This window comes from Sus scrofa, chromosome 1, assembly GCF_000003025.6.
Source record: "Sus scrofa isolate TJ Tabasco breed Duroc chromosome 1, Sscrofa11.1, whole genome shotgun sequence".
NCBI lineage: Eukaryota > Metazoa > Chordata > Mammalia > Artiodactyla > Suidae > Sus > Sus scrofa.
Genome location: NC_010443.5, coordinates 122,939,116 through 122,953,513, shown reverse-complemented (window position 1 = coordinate 122,953,513; position 14,398 = coordinate 122,939,116). Strand labels below are relative to the sequence as shown.

General features: G+C 37.4%; 1 protein-coding gene across 9 annotated transcripts in view; it reads right to left on the bottom strand.

Moving 5' to 3' along the window:
- CEP152 (centrosomal protein 152) overlaps positions 1-14,398 on the bottom strand; it is a 103,706-nt gene that overhangs the window by 26,338 nt on the left and 62,970 nt on the right. For all 9 annotated transcript variants that reach the window (XM_005659632.3, XM_021095942.1, XM_005659635.3 and 6 more), the window contains 3 exons: positions 9,044-9,325; positions 6,004-6,135; positions 1,700-2,350 (listed from right to left, as the gene is read on the bottom strand). In XM_005659632.3, the coding sequence (XP_005659689.1) occupies positions 1,700-2,350; positions 6,004-6,135; positions 9,044-9,325 (1,065 nt within the window). The remainder of the gene's footprint in view (positions 1-1,699; positions 2,351-6,003; positions 6,136-9,043; positions 9,326-14,398) is intronic.

Below are 14,398 nucleotides of genomic sequence, written 5' to 3'. Positions count from 1 at the left end.
GAAAGATTTCCTTTTGTTTATGATTGCAAAGTAAACTTGCAATCATATAACATGATTTCCCCACCACTTCTTATCCTCAAAGTCTATTATTAATAATTCTTCTTAATTATCTACTTTTTAAAAATAGTCTCAAAGTATTTCAGCAGTATACACGGGAAGTAATCTGGCCCAATTATTCTTTACATGAAAAGTAACTATTAAGCATTAACAGCTTTCTGAAATCAAGACTAAAAATATCAACTGGGTTGAACTGGGACAGGGTAAACTGATCTTTCAGGTTCCTTTGGCTCTAAAATTCTGCACTGTTTCAAACAGAAGACGCAGAAAGACCAAGGTGTGTCATCTGTATTCTACCAAAATGCAAGGAATTAGACCACGGACTTGAATTTTATTTTTCAGATGAGCAACTATAATTTATGACTACCCAAGGGATAAGCTAGCGATCCCTAAGTACGGGACTAGAATGCAGATTTCCTTCTTCTAGGTTATAACTCTTCCCAGTAGACATTAATACCAAATGCTCAATCTTGGCCTTGTAAATCTTTAATCACTATATTCTAATGAAACTCAACTCTTCTTATGTCTCAACACTTCTATCAGACAATTTTGATGATATTAGCTTTTTTTTTTTTCCTGTCTTGAAATGGGCTGGGCACAATGCCTAGAATATGATTCCGGATTTTTTGCATATCTAAATTTCTTTTATCATAGGCAGAAAAACTGGTTTTATCAGATCTTCCACACAAACTAAAAGCTGATATCTGAGAGTACTTATACATAAAAGAATACAACTAATTCATTCTATATGTACATATGTAGTACACCAACAAATTTGGGCTTCGGGGTTTCTGTGTTTTTTTTGTTTTTTTGTTTTTTTTTTTGTCTTTTTGCCATTTCTTGGGCCGCTCCCGCGGCATATGGAGGTTCCCAGGCTAGGGGTTGAATTGGAGCTGTAGCTGCCAGCCTACACCAGAACCACAGCAACGCGGGATCTGAGCCGCGTCTGCAACCTATACCATAGCTCACGGCAACGCCAGACCGTTAACCCACTGAGCAAGGGCAGGGATCAAACCCGCAACCTCATGGTTCCTAGTCGGATTCGTTAACCACTGCACCATGACGGGAACTCCGGCTTCGGGGTTTTGTGTGAGTGAGCCATCCCTCTATTTGTTTGTTTCTACATCAGTATTCTTTGTACTTGGCATTTTTTGCCTACATGAGATATAAATTCCTTGAGGGCAAGAAACAGGCTTCCAAACTCTTTAGAAGCTCTCAAGAAACCCTAGTTTAATACAATGCATATTTCTTGAAGTGGTCATGCCCAAAAAACCAAAACAGGAATGAAAGTTATCCAGTTTCTGAAGTCTCAGCCCCTTACAAAGAATAGCATGCATATATATATATATATATATATATATATATATATGTATATATTTTAGGGAAAAGATGTCTAAAAGTTCTGCTCATATTTGTGGCACTATGAAGAAGTAAAGTTTGGAGGAGAAAAAAAAAAAAAAAAAACAACCAACCAACCCTGCAATCTTTTGGATTTGCTACAATAGTTTTTTAAACCACTGGTAAAAACACGTGTCTCACATTTATGAAACTGGAAAATGGAGAGAGGAAAAAATATGAAATGTAACTTCTCCAATCATCCTTGATGTTTAATAATAGCTCTTTTCACTTATCAGGAACATACCTTTCCCCAGTCGGAGTCAACACTTTCTTTAAGTAGGGAAAGTATATCTTGGAATGCTTTCTGGATACAGTCCTTCAGTTTTTCAAAATACTGCACAGACACCCATTTTGAAGAACAAGTTGAAAGGAGCTCCAAAAGAGGCTTGTTTTCTGAACCACTGGCTTGCTCCTTCCGGGTGTCCCTTAAGAGAAATTCAAGCACAGTTAGGATGTCTTCCTCATACTGCTGGATTTCTAGTTGGATCCGCTTGGCTTCCTGCATGGTCCATTCTCTGCGACTCTGGTCTAGACACATGTGCAATTCTGTCTCCTTCTGAAGAAGTAGTTCAGTTTTTTGTTTCATAAAGTCTTCCTTGGCCGCTGCAAGCACTTCATTAATTTTATTTCGATGATCATCTAAAAATTGCCGGTAATCTTGCTCATTTTGTTCCTGAAGTCTGTGGATTTCTTCTTGCTTCTCTTTGTTCCATTCACTCCGGGCCTTTGCCAGCTCAGCCCTGACAACCACGGGGACTTCCTCATTCTTCAGCTCAAGCTCTCTCTGAAGGGAATGAATCTTCTCTTCCAGTTCCTTTCCAGGTATGGCATTTTTCTTCATAATTGCAATTTCGCTTTTCCATGTCTCTTTAGCTTCAGAAACAGCAAACGATATCTAGAGGACATAACAATGTACACTAAAAACTTGTCATGATTCTCCTCAGCAATAAAAAAAAAATTTAAAGTAACCATTTGGGTTAATCTCTGCACTTACTAGGAAAAGATTTAAAGTCAAAATTAAAGGGGAAGAGTAAATTTAGATAAGACCTTGGTTGGTCCTAAAATACACTTACCCTGAACTTAAGGATCATTTCCCTTATTTTAAATCACCTAATACTTTGTCTCCATATGTTTCTATATGGATAACTAGAAATTTTTAACTGATCAAAAATACATAATTATCTCTAACTTTAGGGAAAAATTCATAATTTTTTTAATACAGATGCTGTCTCAAATTTAAGCCAACGAATGAATTATCTTTTATATGAAGCAAGAGCAGTCTCAATAGGAAATCTTACTATTATTGAGGAATATAACATACCTGTACAATAATTTGCTGACAATGTATTTTAATGCATTTTACAGTTCATTAAATGACAGTATCAAACTGAAAAATTCATTTTTTCATTAATTCAATTTTTTTTATAACAGAAAAACAAGACGTAGATCATAGAAACTAACAGTACATAACCAAAAAGTTAAGAGGGAATCGAAAAGCCAGAGTCCTGGCTCCAACTCTGCCTTTGATTATAGAGGCAGCCCAGCACAGCAGTTAACTCAACAGGCTCTGGAGACAAACTGCTGGAATTAACTTACTGGCTATGGGCCATAGGCCCATTCCTCAACTTCTTTGAGTCTCAGTTTCTTCATCTATAAAATGGGGATAATTACAAGGCCCACTTGACAGAGTCTTTTTAGGATTAAATGACTAAAGGAAATAATTCATTTAAATCACTTTCCAGAGCCTGGCAGACAATAAGACAAAAAAAAATGTTACATAGTTTGTTACTTTTGGCTGTATGGACTTAGAAAAGTCACTTAATCTCTTTTGCACTTAGTGTCTTCTTTAATAATGAGCAGACAGGATGATGACCATGAGTCTCTTTTCCTTCTAATATTTCCTAATGGGATTGAAAGAAGTCATAAGGATACAAATGGAAAAGAAGAGCAGGGCCTCTCCAAAAGTTTGGGCTAGACAGTGGTGCCTGCTATGAATCAATAGCACATATATGCTTTGACTGTTGAAATGAGAGGTCTGCTTTCTTAATTATCAGCTATTATGTAATTATAGCTAACATCTTCAACTATATGGGTTCTTAGATACATGTTGTATACCTTTATTCAATAAAACGTGTTCCTGAATAGTTGGAGATAAATCAAAAATTTTGCATCGTATATCAGGTCAAAGGAACCTACTGTCTAAGATGAGCTTTACAGAGGAATTCACAGCAAAATTCTTTTGCTACTGGCAGAATAACTCAATAGCGATGTGAAACATGTTTGAAACAAGTTTCCTTTCCCTAAAAGGAAAACAGGTCCTGTCATAATAGGTGCCTGGAAATCATTACCAGGTAACTTGGGTAGAGGTGGCAGATCCCAGGGACTCTGGATGATCCACTCAACTTCACCCAAAGTGTGCAACCTCTCACATAGAGTTTTACTCGGAGAATTGGCTGCATTAACCGATTCAGTGTTTCCTGATATTACTGAAAATTAGCATCAGCAGAGGAGCTTTTAAAAATCCTGATGCCCAGGCCACACACTATACCCACTGAAACATAGAGCCTGGAGGTGGGAACCAGAAACAGTATTTTTTAAAAGATCCTCAAGTTTTTCAAATGTGGAGCAAAGTACAGGAACCACTGAACCAACTTGGCTACTTTTGGACTCTGGGAACTGGCTTTAAATTTTCATAGATCTTGCTGGACCAGTCCAATCTTACAAGAACTCTGCAGCCAGTGCTATGAAACTGGCTCTTGCTAACCTCATTTGACTTGGAAGAAGGATTTGCAACATGTGAACACTATGTTTTATGGCTGAATAATTATCTGGAATAGTGCTACTCACACCCAAGTGTGGTCCAAAGACTAGCAGCATCACTTCACCTAGGAGTTGGTTAGAAGTGCTTATACTCAGGATTCCCTCCTTAAGTTTGCTATCTGGACTTCTCATGAAGACTATCTGTTCATGTCTTTGGGGTACTTATTCATAGAATGTTTCTCTTGCAAATTTGTATTGTTCTTCTTATCATATTTGATATTAATATTTCTATTTGATTCATTTACTTTCCTTATTTTATTATTCCCTCACTTTTTTATTATATAAACAAAAATGTTTTAAATATTTATGCATGTTTTATCCTATTACTTTAATCTGTCTCCGCTACTGGGCCTTTTTGCCTCACAACTGAGTTATTATGACACATCTGAAATATTCAATTTCTTCTAATTTTTCTATACTTTCATTTAAAAAATGTTTAATTTCTGAATCAACCTAGAGACTGTTGTGATGCAAGGGGTGGGAAAATGATTTTTCCAAAGTGCTCTCTGGCTATCACAAGATTGCTTATTATGAAAGGATTCCTCATTCCTTTGTTTTGAAACAATTTATTAAGCTTTTATTCATACTTGGGCCTATCTCTGAAGTCTGTCTAGTACTGAATGAAAAGGAATTCTATTTTTGTGACTCAACACTGGCTGAAATGTTGCTTTCCAACATCTTCTATTAAGTGTTAGGGCTGGACTACTATTTCTTGTCCAGAATATTTAAAAATTTTTCTAGTCTTTTCAATTTTCCAAATAAATTTTAGAATTATTGTGTCAAATTTCAAAACTATGTTCAGTTTATTGGCATTGTGATTAGAACTGGTCTACACTAATAAATGAAGTTGGGAGAATACAAATGGTTATAATATATGATGTTTCTAGTCAAGGAATATGATATCCCCGGAAAGGAGAGCTGGTTATCTAAAAAGGAGAATAGGGGAGTTCTCGTCGTGGCTCAGTTAACAAATAAGACTAGGAACCATGAGGTTGCGGGTTCAATCCCTGGCCTCGCTCAGTGGGTTAAGGATCTGGCATTGCGGTGAGCTGTGGTATAGGTGGCAGACGCAGCTTGGATCCTGCGTTTCTGTGGCTGTGGCATTGGCTGGCAGCTACAGCTGCGATTAGACCCCTGGCCTGGGAACCTCCAGATGCCTTGGGTGCGGCCCTATAAAGACGAAAAAATTAAAAAATAAAAAATAAATATAAAGGAGAATATATTATAAGACTAGATGGTGTTCCCACTATGGTGCAATGGGATCAGCAGCATCTCTGGAGGACTGGGACACAGGTTCGATCCCCAATTCAGCACAATGGGTTGGGGATCTGGCACTGCCACAGCTGTAGCGTGGGTCACAACTGTGGCTCATATCTGATCCCTGACCCAGGAATTCCATATGCCATGGGGTGGTCAAAAAAAAAAAAAAGACTGCTGACACAGCACAGAAAATAATAGTCATGCTTATGAAAAGACACTATATAGCTAATTTCTCTCAATTTCACCTTAAGACAGGGCAAGGTAGAAAGGGATTTTATTCCGTGGGTAAGGTTATCTTCCACATTATGAGAACTGCATGAACCTGAAATACACATCTTCCCTTCAACAGCTTGATGAGTTGGACCCTGAGTTGATGCCGAACATCCATTACAGACTTAATCCTTCCACAATGCAGTGAGCAGGTGGGAGCACCTGGGACTGAGATGAGGCCCTCCTGAAGTTTCTTACCCGTTTGGCCACAGACTGCTCTTGTAGCTCTTCCCACTTCTTCTGTTCTGCTCTTACAAGTGATTTATACTCTGCAAGCTCAGGCAGTTCTTCCAGCCACCGATGACGAGCATTTCGAACAGCTGTTTCTACCTGCAGGAAAGCGATTGCAAGAGAAAAGAAGTAAAGAGAGGTATAAAATTTCAGAAAGATCCCATATGCAGATACAATTTCATGTGTATGTTACACTATATTGCATTACAGTAATTAAACTGACTTCAAGCACCCCATTTACCCCAAACAGTAGATTCTAATCCTTCAGGAAGTAGAAATCTATACGTTTGATTGCCACTACTATAATTAGAAATTACAAATTTATCTTGGGGGGAAAAAGGAGAATACATGCAGGAAGGCAGTGTGGTGTCAGTATACCTCCTCAGTGTCCTGTCCTACATATAAACACATGCTCACATGCACCAATATAGTTTACAGCCTTACTCCTAGCCATTTTTTCGCTGTTAAGGATGAATGTGTGACTATAAAATGAAGGTGTTCCTTCAATTCAGGCAAAAATATAAGACTTGATGAGTTATGAGGGTGATCTGGTTGTAAATCTATTACAGGTTACCACAGACCATTTATTAAATAATCTTTCCTTCTCTCCTTGCTTGAAATACAAAGATATACACATGTATATATCACTAAGAATGTCTTAGCGATATAAGGGGCTGACTTTTCCACAAAAATGCTAAATACATTTACAGGTAAATTCGAGGGAGTTAAGAATACGGGGAGGAGGAGTTCCCCTCATGGCTCAGTGGAAACAAATCTGACTAGCATCCATGAGGACACAGGTTTAATCCCTTGCCTCGTTCAGTGGGTTAAGGATCTGGCATTGATGTGCACTGTGGTTTAAATCACAGACACAGCTTGGATCTGGGGTTGCTATGGCTATGGTGTAGGCCAGCAGCTACAGCTCAGATTCAGCCTCTCGCCTGGGAACATCCATACACTGCAGATGCGGTCCTTAAAGAAAAAAAAAAAAAAAAAAAAATGGGGAGGAGTTCCTACTGTAGCTCAGCAGGTTAAGAACTCAACTATTATCCTTGAGGATGAAGGTTCAATCCCTGGCCTTGCTCAGTGGATTAAGGATCCAGTGCTGCTGTACAATGCAGCATAGGTCAGAGATGCACTGTTGCTGTGGCTGTGGTTTAGGCCTGCAGCTGCAGCTTTAATTACACCCAAGACCTGGAACTTCCATGAGCCACAGGTGTGGCCTCAAAAAGAAAAAATGGGGAAAAGTTAAACTCCTATAGAAATTTAGATTCTTTAGAAGTTAGTACAAACATTTCCTTTCTATTATATAATGCTATTTTTCTTCACAAGATTTGTAATTGTATAAATACCAAAGCAGCATCCTTAAACATGTCTCTTTGCCTACAGAAGATTTTCTCAACTGTGTCCGAACCTTAAACAGTAGAGAAAATTATTTTTTTAACTGATTGAAAATGTTCTTGACATAACTGCATATATTTACCTATGCTTCCAGACTTTAAGGACTCCTTGTAAAATCATGTAGAATAACTTTAATGAATAGGTGTAATTTCAAGTATTTATCAAAAGCATAGTTTATTTTTTAAAACTTTACTTCAGGTATTAAGACTTCATAATAATAACAGATCTAAAATAACAACAAATAATATTATATTAAGGTCCAGGGACCTCTGAGGGCTAGAAATCCTGTAAGGTAGGCTGTGAGTTCAAAACTACTTTCAAAATAATATTCAGACCTTATTTGTCTTTTTTACTTCCATTCTTTGATGTGTAAATAATACAGTTCTCCAGAGACTACAGGCTATGTGGGGTGTCACTGCTCTGACAATCAATGGCAAGTATGCTTGGGGGAGTCTTGCTTTTTTAAAATTTCTTAGATTTTTTTTCCAATATATTAAGTAGGTATATAACCAACACACACAAAAAAAGCTCTTTCGAGTCCTTAATTTTTTTTTTTTTTTTTTTCTTTTTTGGCCACCCCACAGCATATGGAGCTCCCAGGTCAGGGATCAGATCGGAGCCACATCTGTAGCAATGTCACAGCCCTAACCCACTGACCTGGGCCAGGGATTGAACCTGTGTCCCAGCACTCCCAAAACACCACTGATACTGTTGTGCCACAGTGGGAACTTTGAGTCTTTAATTTTTAAAAGTGTAAAGGCATGCTAAGAATGAAAAATTTGAGAATCACTGTAATAGGAAATATTGATAAAACAAAAAATAACTCAATCTTTATTCTGTTAACACAGAGCTATACCTTTCTCTATATGACACTTCTTGAAACCAAGTAACATGCCCCAGTTAAAAGTGAGCTAGCTTTTTGAGTGCTTCCTAGGGGAGGTGATGTTACTGCTTTTTGGCAGCAGATGGGATTTTTTAGACAATCTCCCACTTAAGAGACATGCTTGCAGATTCAACTCTCAGGTCTCAATACAAATATTGTTCAATATCCTATTCACTTTAAGCTTACTTATCTAGAACCACCTTAGTAAGATATTTTCTATAAAGTTAAATATGAGAGATTCATAATTAAATTGCTCTTCACTCAGATATAAAGCCATCATCTGGAGTTCCTGTAGTGGTTCAGCGGTTAACCCGACTAGGATCCATGAGACTGCGGGTTCAATCCCTGGCCTTGCTCAGTGGGTTAAGGATCCAGTGTTGCTGTGAGCTGTGGTATAGGTTGCAGACATGGCTCAGATAGTGCATTGCTATGGCTGTGGTGTAGGCCTGCAGAGCTCAGATTGGACCCCATATGCCACAGGTACAGCCCTATTATTTAAAAAAAAAGACATTAAAAAAAAGAATATTTAGAAAAATTGAGAGGTGACCGCTTTGTGACAGAAGTACAATGAAAATTTTAGGAACGGCCTAAGATTATTACCCTACCCTAGGATGCACATGTTTAAGTATAAAGTTATCAGCAACTTTAGTGGTAGCACTTTACAGGCTTTCAGTAACAGACAGGCAGTTCCAATAATTCTACAGTAGGGAAACTGCTTCTTACCTGTTTGGCAATCTTTTCACAATATTTGAGTTCCAGTTCAACCTCCAGTTTCTCCAAGGCCCCCTTGACAGCCATGTCCTTCTCTTGCTCTGAATTCTGCTGGATCTTTCGCTTCTGTTCCTCTATCAGAACTGCCATCTCTTTCTTGGAAATAACATCAGTGGTGGTTTCTTGGTCAGTTTGGCTGCAATAATCTGAGGTCTTCTTTTTCATTGCCTTTATAGTTTGATCCAGCTTAGACTGCCACTCCTTTTCAAACTGTTGAGTAAGTTCTTGTTTGATCTGTTTTCAGGAGAAAAATCGTATGAAAAGAAAAAGATTCAAATAAGCAAAAACTGGAATTAAGAGCTAGCCAAAAAAGCAACCGCAGCCGTGTCTGAAAAGCATCTAGACACTGTTGCCCTAATTCATGCGGTTTAGAAATTTAGTCAATGAGAATATATTTCCAAGTAAATCCTGAAAGTTACTCTTTGAACTTACATGACATGAGTCACATGGAAGATTAAGTATACTGTGTAAGGTAAGCCTATCTTGCTTTCAAGATGCAACCTTCTAGAAGCTTTGACATTGCCACCACAAAGATGACATGAACTTTTTAAAAGTGAAGAAAACATTTGCTATTAATATGTTTTTCCATCAATACCAGGGTTTCCACAAAGCAGGTAATGGATAAGTATAATTAATGAACCTAAAATTGAACAATCTGAAAAACAGTTTTACTTACTTGAACACATTAGAATCCTGTTTGTTATGTTATTCAATTGTACTGAGTCAACAATGCATTCAAGAGGACAGCGTTAATTGAAAGAATGCCTTTCTACTTTCAACAGTGTAGGGAGATAGACCCAAGCATAACTAGTACTGGGCAGAACTGTGAAATGGCAAAATGTGCTCTTCAATTTCCTGTTTTCCACCTGCTGGGTGTCCAGAGTTGTCAGTCAGCTTCCCTGGCTACCACAGACCCTAACTGCATTTCTTCTCTCAAAAGGGCCAGCTTGTGTGGCACTTCATGCTTCCCTGATCATTCTCACAAAAATATTAGCTGTCTCTCTCATCCCCCTGGCAACTAACCCATTAGCAAACCCAACTAAAAACAATTTGCAACAATGTAACTTTAGGGAATTTGTTTTGTGCCATCCATTTTTTTTAACAAATATATGGATAGAAATATTCCAATATATATATATTTTTTTCATATTTAAAAAAAAGACTAGTGAAAGAATTTCAGGTGCCAGCTCTAGACTGGTGAAATGCAGTTCAGGGGAGGGGACAGGAGATGAGGAGTTGGTAGGTCAAAAGACAGGATGATAGTCTACTGTATCATCTGGACATACCCCCAAACTCCAATTAATAGCAATCTTGTGGATAGAAGCATCTAGTTTAAATAAGTTTGAGGATATATTTCACAACCAACTAAGTTTTTAAGACCATAATTTGGTTCTTTATTTTCTTGGAAATTATAAGCATTTCCTAATCTCATTTGCTACTTAGGTGATAGAAGTAAAGTTTTGTACTTCTAAGCCCACTCGGTCATTACTTCTTTCTTCTAGTCCACCCTGTGGGTTAATTATCTGTTAATTTTATTTGGTCTAGAGTTATCAGAATAATTTCACAATATGAAATTTGATCATGGCTTCATTTTTGAGGAATCAAAAAAGTATCCCTCGAAACCCATTATACCCAGAATCAGGCAGAAGAGTCAAGAGGCGAGGAGTTTTAAAAGTGAGCTTCCAATAGCCAGATTCTGAGAAGTAAAATGAGTGATTATGAATGTACCTGGCAATTAAAATTAATATCCGTTTAGGAAGATCTGTCTCTCTACAGTTAATACTACATTCTTTCAACATGGTGACTAGAAACAAATTTTAACCCACACCTCTTTCTGTTCCTTATCCCAGTGTGCTCTGGCTAACATCACTTCATTTTCAACCTGCTGTTTAATATCACTTTCTTGTTCTTTCAGCCACTTGCCCTTCTCCTTCACAAGGGTATCTTGGTACTTTTCTTCTAGTTCCACCTGCAGGTTCCTTACATACTCTTCTCTTTCCTCCAACAGCTATGTCTTTAAACAAAATTCAAATGTCTCATATGACACTAATATTCTACAAGTCAAATTTATAAAATAATAGTTGTATGTATGTAACAGACAACAGCAACAGAGACAAGTGGTCTTCCTATATGCTAACTTGATCAGCTGAATAAACTGTTGTGTAAAAACCTGCTTACATCTCAAATATCTTGATAAAAAATTTGCAGAAGGCTATATTAAAAGAAAAGGTATCTCTATATTAAAAGAAAAGGTATCTCACACAATAAATAATTCCTAGAAGACCAAATACTCTTTTTTAAAAGTGAAACTGATATTTATATTTACACCCCACCCATCAAAAATTGCAGCCCAGAAAAATTTACATTTCTGAAAGACCAGTATTCTGAGATAAGCCAAAAATTACTGCTGTATTCTAAAAGCTATCCATCCTTTGATAAATCTAGATTGGTATTTTTTTTTTTATTATCAGAGACAAAATTTTTAAAGTCAAAACTAGCTAAACCATTACCAAATAAGAACTGTTAAGGGTCAGTTAAAAATTTAACAATTTAAACTATTCATATGATATTCTGTACTTATTCTAGGAACCCAGTTGATCTGAAAATGTGAATAAAACTCTACTCAGAAATTAAAATTATCTATGAGAATTTGTTTGAAAATTTTTTGAAACAGTTTTCTGGAGGTCCCAACAAGATGCCATGGGAAGAAACACACTAAAACCCACATACTACAATACCAAGGAAGTGTACCTCACACGCCTAGTGTCGAAAGCAACAAAGCTTTTAAAAGCTCTGTGTCTCTTTAGCATTATTTCTGATTCCTGACTATCTGGTTGTCCAGATTTTTTTTCTGGTTCATATTGGACCTGGATTTTTTTTCTGACCTAATTGTCACCTGAGTCCTCTCCACCATGGCACATGTCAAGAAGATGATATCCATGTTTGTTCAGTGCTGTAGGATTTGGGGATAATCTCTGGTGACTGAGGGACTCCTTTCTTCAGTCAGGTCATGGGGACTTATACTAAGACTACAGGACAATCTCATACCCATGGTTAAGAAATTTGTCTTTTGTCACATCATACATCATATATCACTGTTACTATTTTTGTTTGACTGTAGAAGGAATCCCCAAATTGTATATCTATTCTTCAGGAGTTGTTTCCAAATACATCAGCATTTATCTTTTGACCCAGAGAAGAAAATTGCTACTAATTTTCTGTGTATATGTTTGTGAGTATATCAGTTAGTTTTAGTACACAATAAACCAGACAATACAGAGATTTAGAATATCTCTTATTCCTTATGATTCTGTGGGTCAGCTGGGCAGTGGTTTTGGTTTAAGCCAACTCAGCTGATCTCTGCAGACAACTGGGGTTATGGTGGCCTAAGACAGCTTCACTCACATGTCTAGTGGTTAGCTCTGTGTCTGCCAGGATGGTGGCAATGACTTGGTCACCTGTGTCACCACCTAGCAGATTATCCTGAACCCTTCACATGATGCTTGGTCAAAGCTTTACTAAGAGTATCAAGCTTGCCAAGACCAATGCATAAAGTATCTTTTTACATAACACCCCATTAGCCAAAGTAAGTCATTTGGCCAAGGTCAGATAAAAAAACAGACTACCTGTAACAGACAATAGTGACAAAGTCACACTGCAAGGGAACACACATTCTGGAAGAATCATGTGGCCATTTTTGCAACCCACCACAGTGAGGGAAACCTTGCTTTCCTCTCTTTACAGAAGTAATGAATTTATTAGTCACAGGGATCTGCCATTTGAACATACAACAGGAATACCTAGTTGAAAAAGTTTTATCATTCAAGGAAAGGAGATATTTGGATAGTTTTAAAACATTAACACTTGTTTTGCATGTCTCAGGCAGCTAAAAAATTAATTTCTAAGGACTAATTGAACGAGGATTAGAATTATACTACTCAGCTTCAGCGTGTGTAGGGATGGCATCATGAATGGGGATATGGATCATTTTTGCCTTGTCTACACATTTGTAGCCTCTACTGATTACCACCCAGTCTGAAAGTCCTGTGTCTATGACTTCTTTCCCCTTTCTCTGAACAAACCAAGTTAACATGTGAGGAAAGTGTCCACGTTAATAAAAGCTGGAGTTCCCACTGTGGTTTAGCAGTAACAAGAACAACCAGTATCCATAAGGATGCAGGTTCAATCCCTAGCCCCACTCAGTGGATTGAGGATCCAGTGTTGCTGTGAGCTGTGGTGTAGGTCGCAGATGAGGTTCAGATCTGCCATTGCTATGGCTGTGGTATAGGCCAGCAGCTGCAGCTCCAATTCGACTCCTAGCCTAGGAACTGCCATATGCCGCAGGCGTGACCCTAAATTAAAGACAAAATAAAATTAAAATTAAATAAAATAAAAGCTTTAAAACTTGGAATTGAGCTCATACTTGACCTGGAGCCTAATTTAACAAGTATTTCAGAATAGAGCCCCTATGAAATAGGAAAATACAGTCTCAGACTCTCAGCATTGCCTGGCTTATACATTCTGTACCCAGGCAAAGCTCCTGACCTCAATGTCAACTGCAGGGAAAATGGCTTAAGCTCTGCAGAGAAGAACTGCCCTAATAGATAAACCCAGCTTGCTCGAGTTTAATAAGATTCTCCCATTGTGTGAATGTGAAACATTACCTTGGAAAACACATTGGTATATATTTCTTTGTCTGCTTCTAGAGAATATGAAAAGATTAGATAGTCTTTTAAATTTAAAGTTCTGTTCTGACTGGCTTATGAAGAATATTAAGCTTTATAAAGGGCCTATATAAATCTAAATAAAAAACTAAAGAATCCCTAGAGAAAGAAGGAATTAAACATTTAATGCTTTCAGTACACTGCCCCTTTGAGTGGAGGGTGGGTGTAACTACAAGGGGACAGCACAAGGTAGTTTTTTAGAGTGATGAAACTGTTCTGTTTCAATCCACACATGGGTTAAAAATTCATAAAACTGGATACTAAATGAAAAAGAGTTAATTTTACTATATGACAACTTGAAAGTTTTAAATTAAAAAATTTACCCTCTGAGTTTTTTTTTGGGAAGGGCCAAATAGCACTTTTAACTTTCCTTCTTGCCCCAGTGCACAAGCATTCATGAGCCAAAATATCAGTCAGCTGCAGCTATTAATTGCAACTGACCAGTTATATGAGAGTCAATTTTTACAGCCAAATCTTTTAAAAGTACCAGAAAAAATATTCCTGAAAAGAATGACCTCTTTGATGGAACTGCTCTTAGGTTCTTGCCAATTTACATACAAGAAAGAAACAAAGAAGGAAGAAA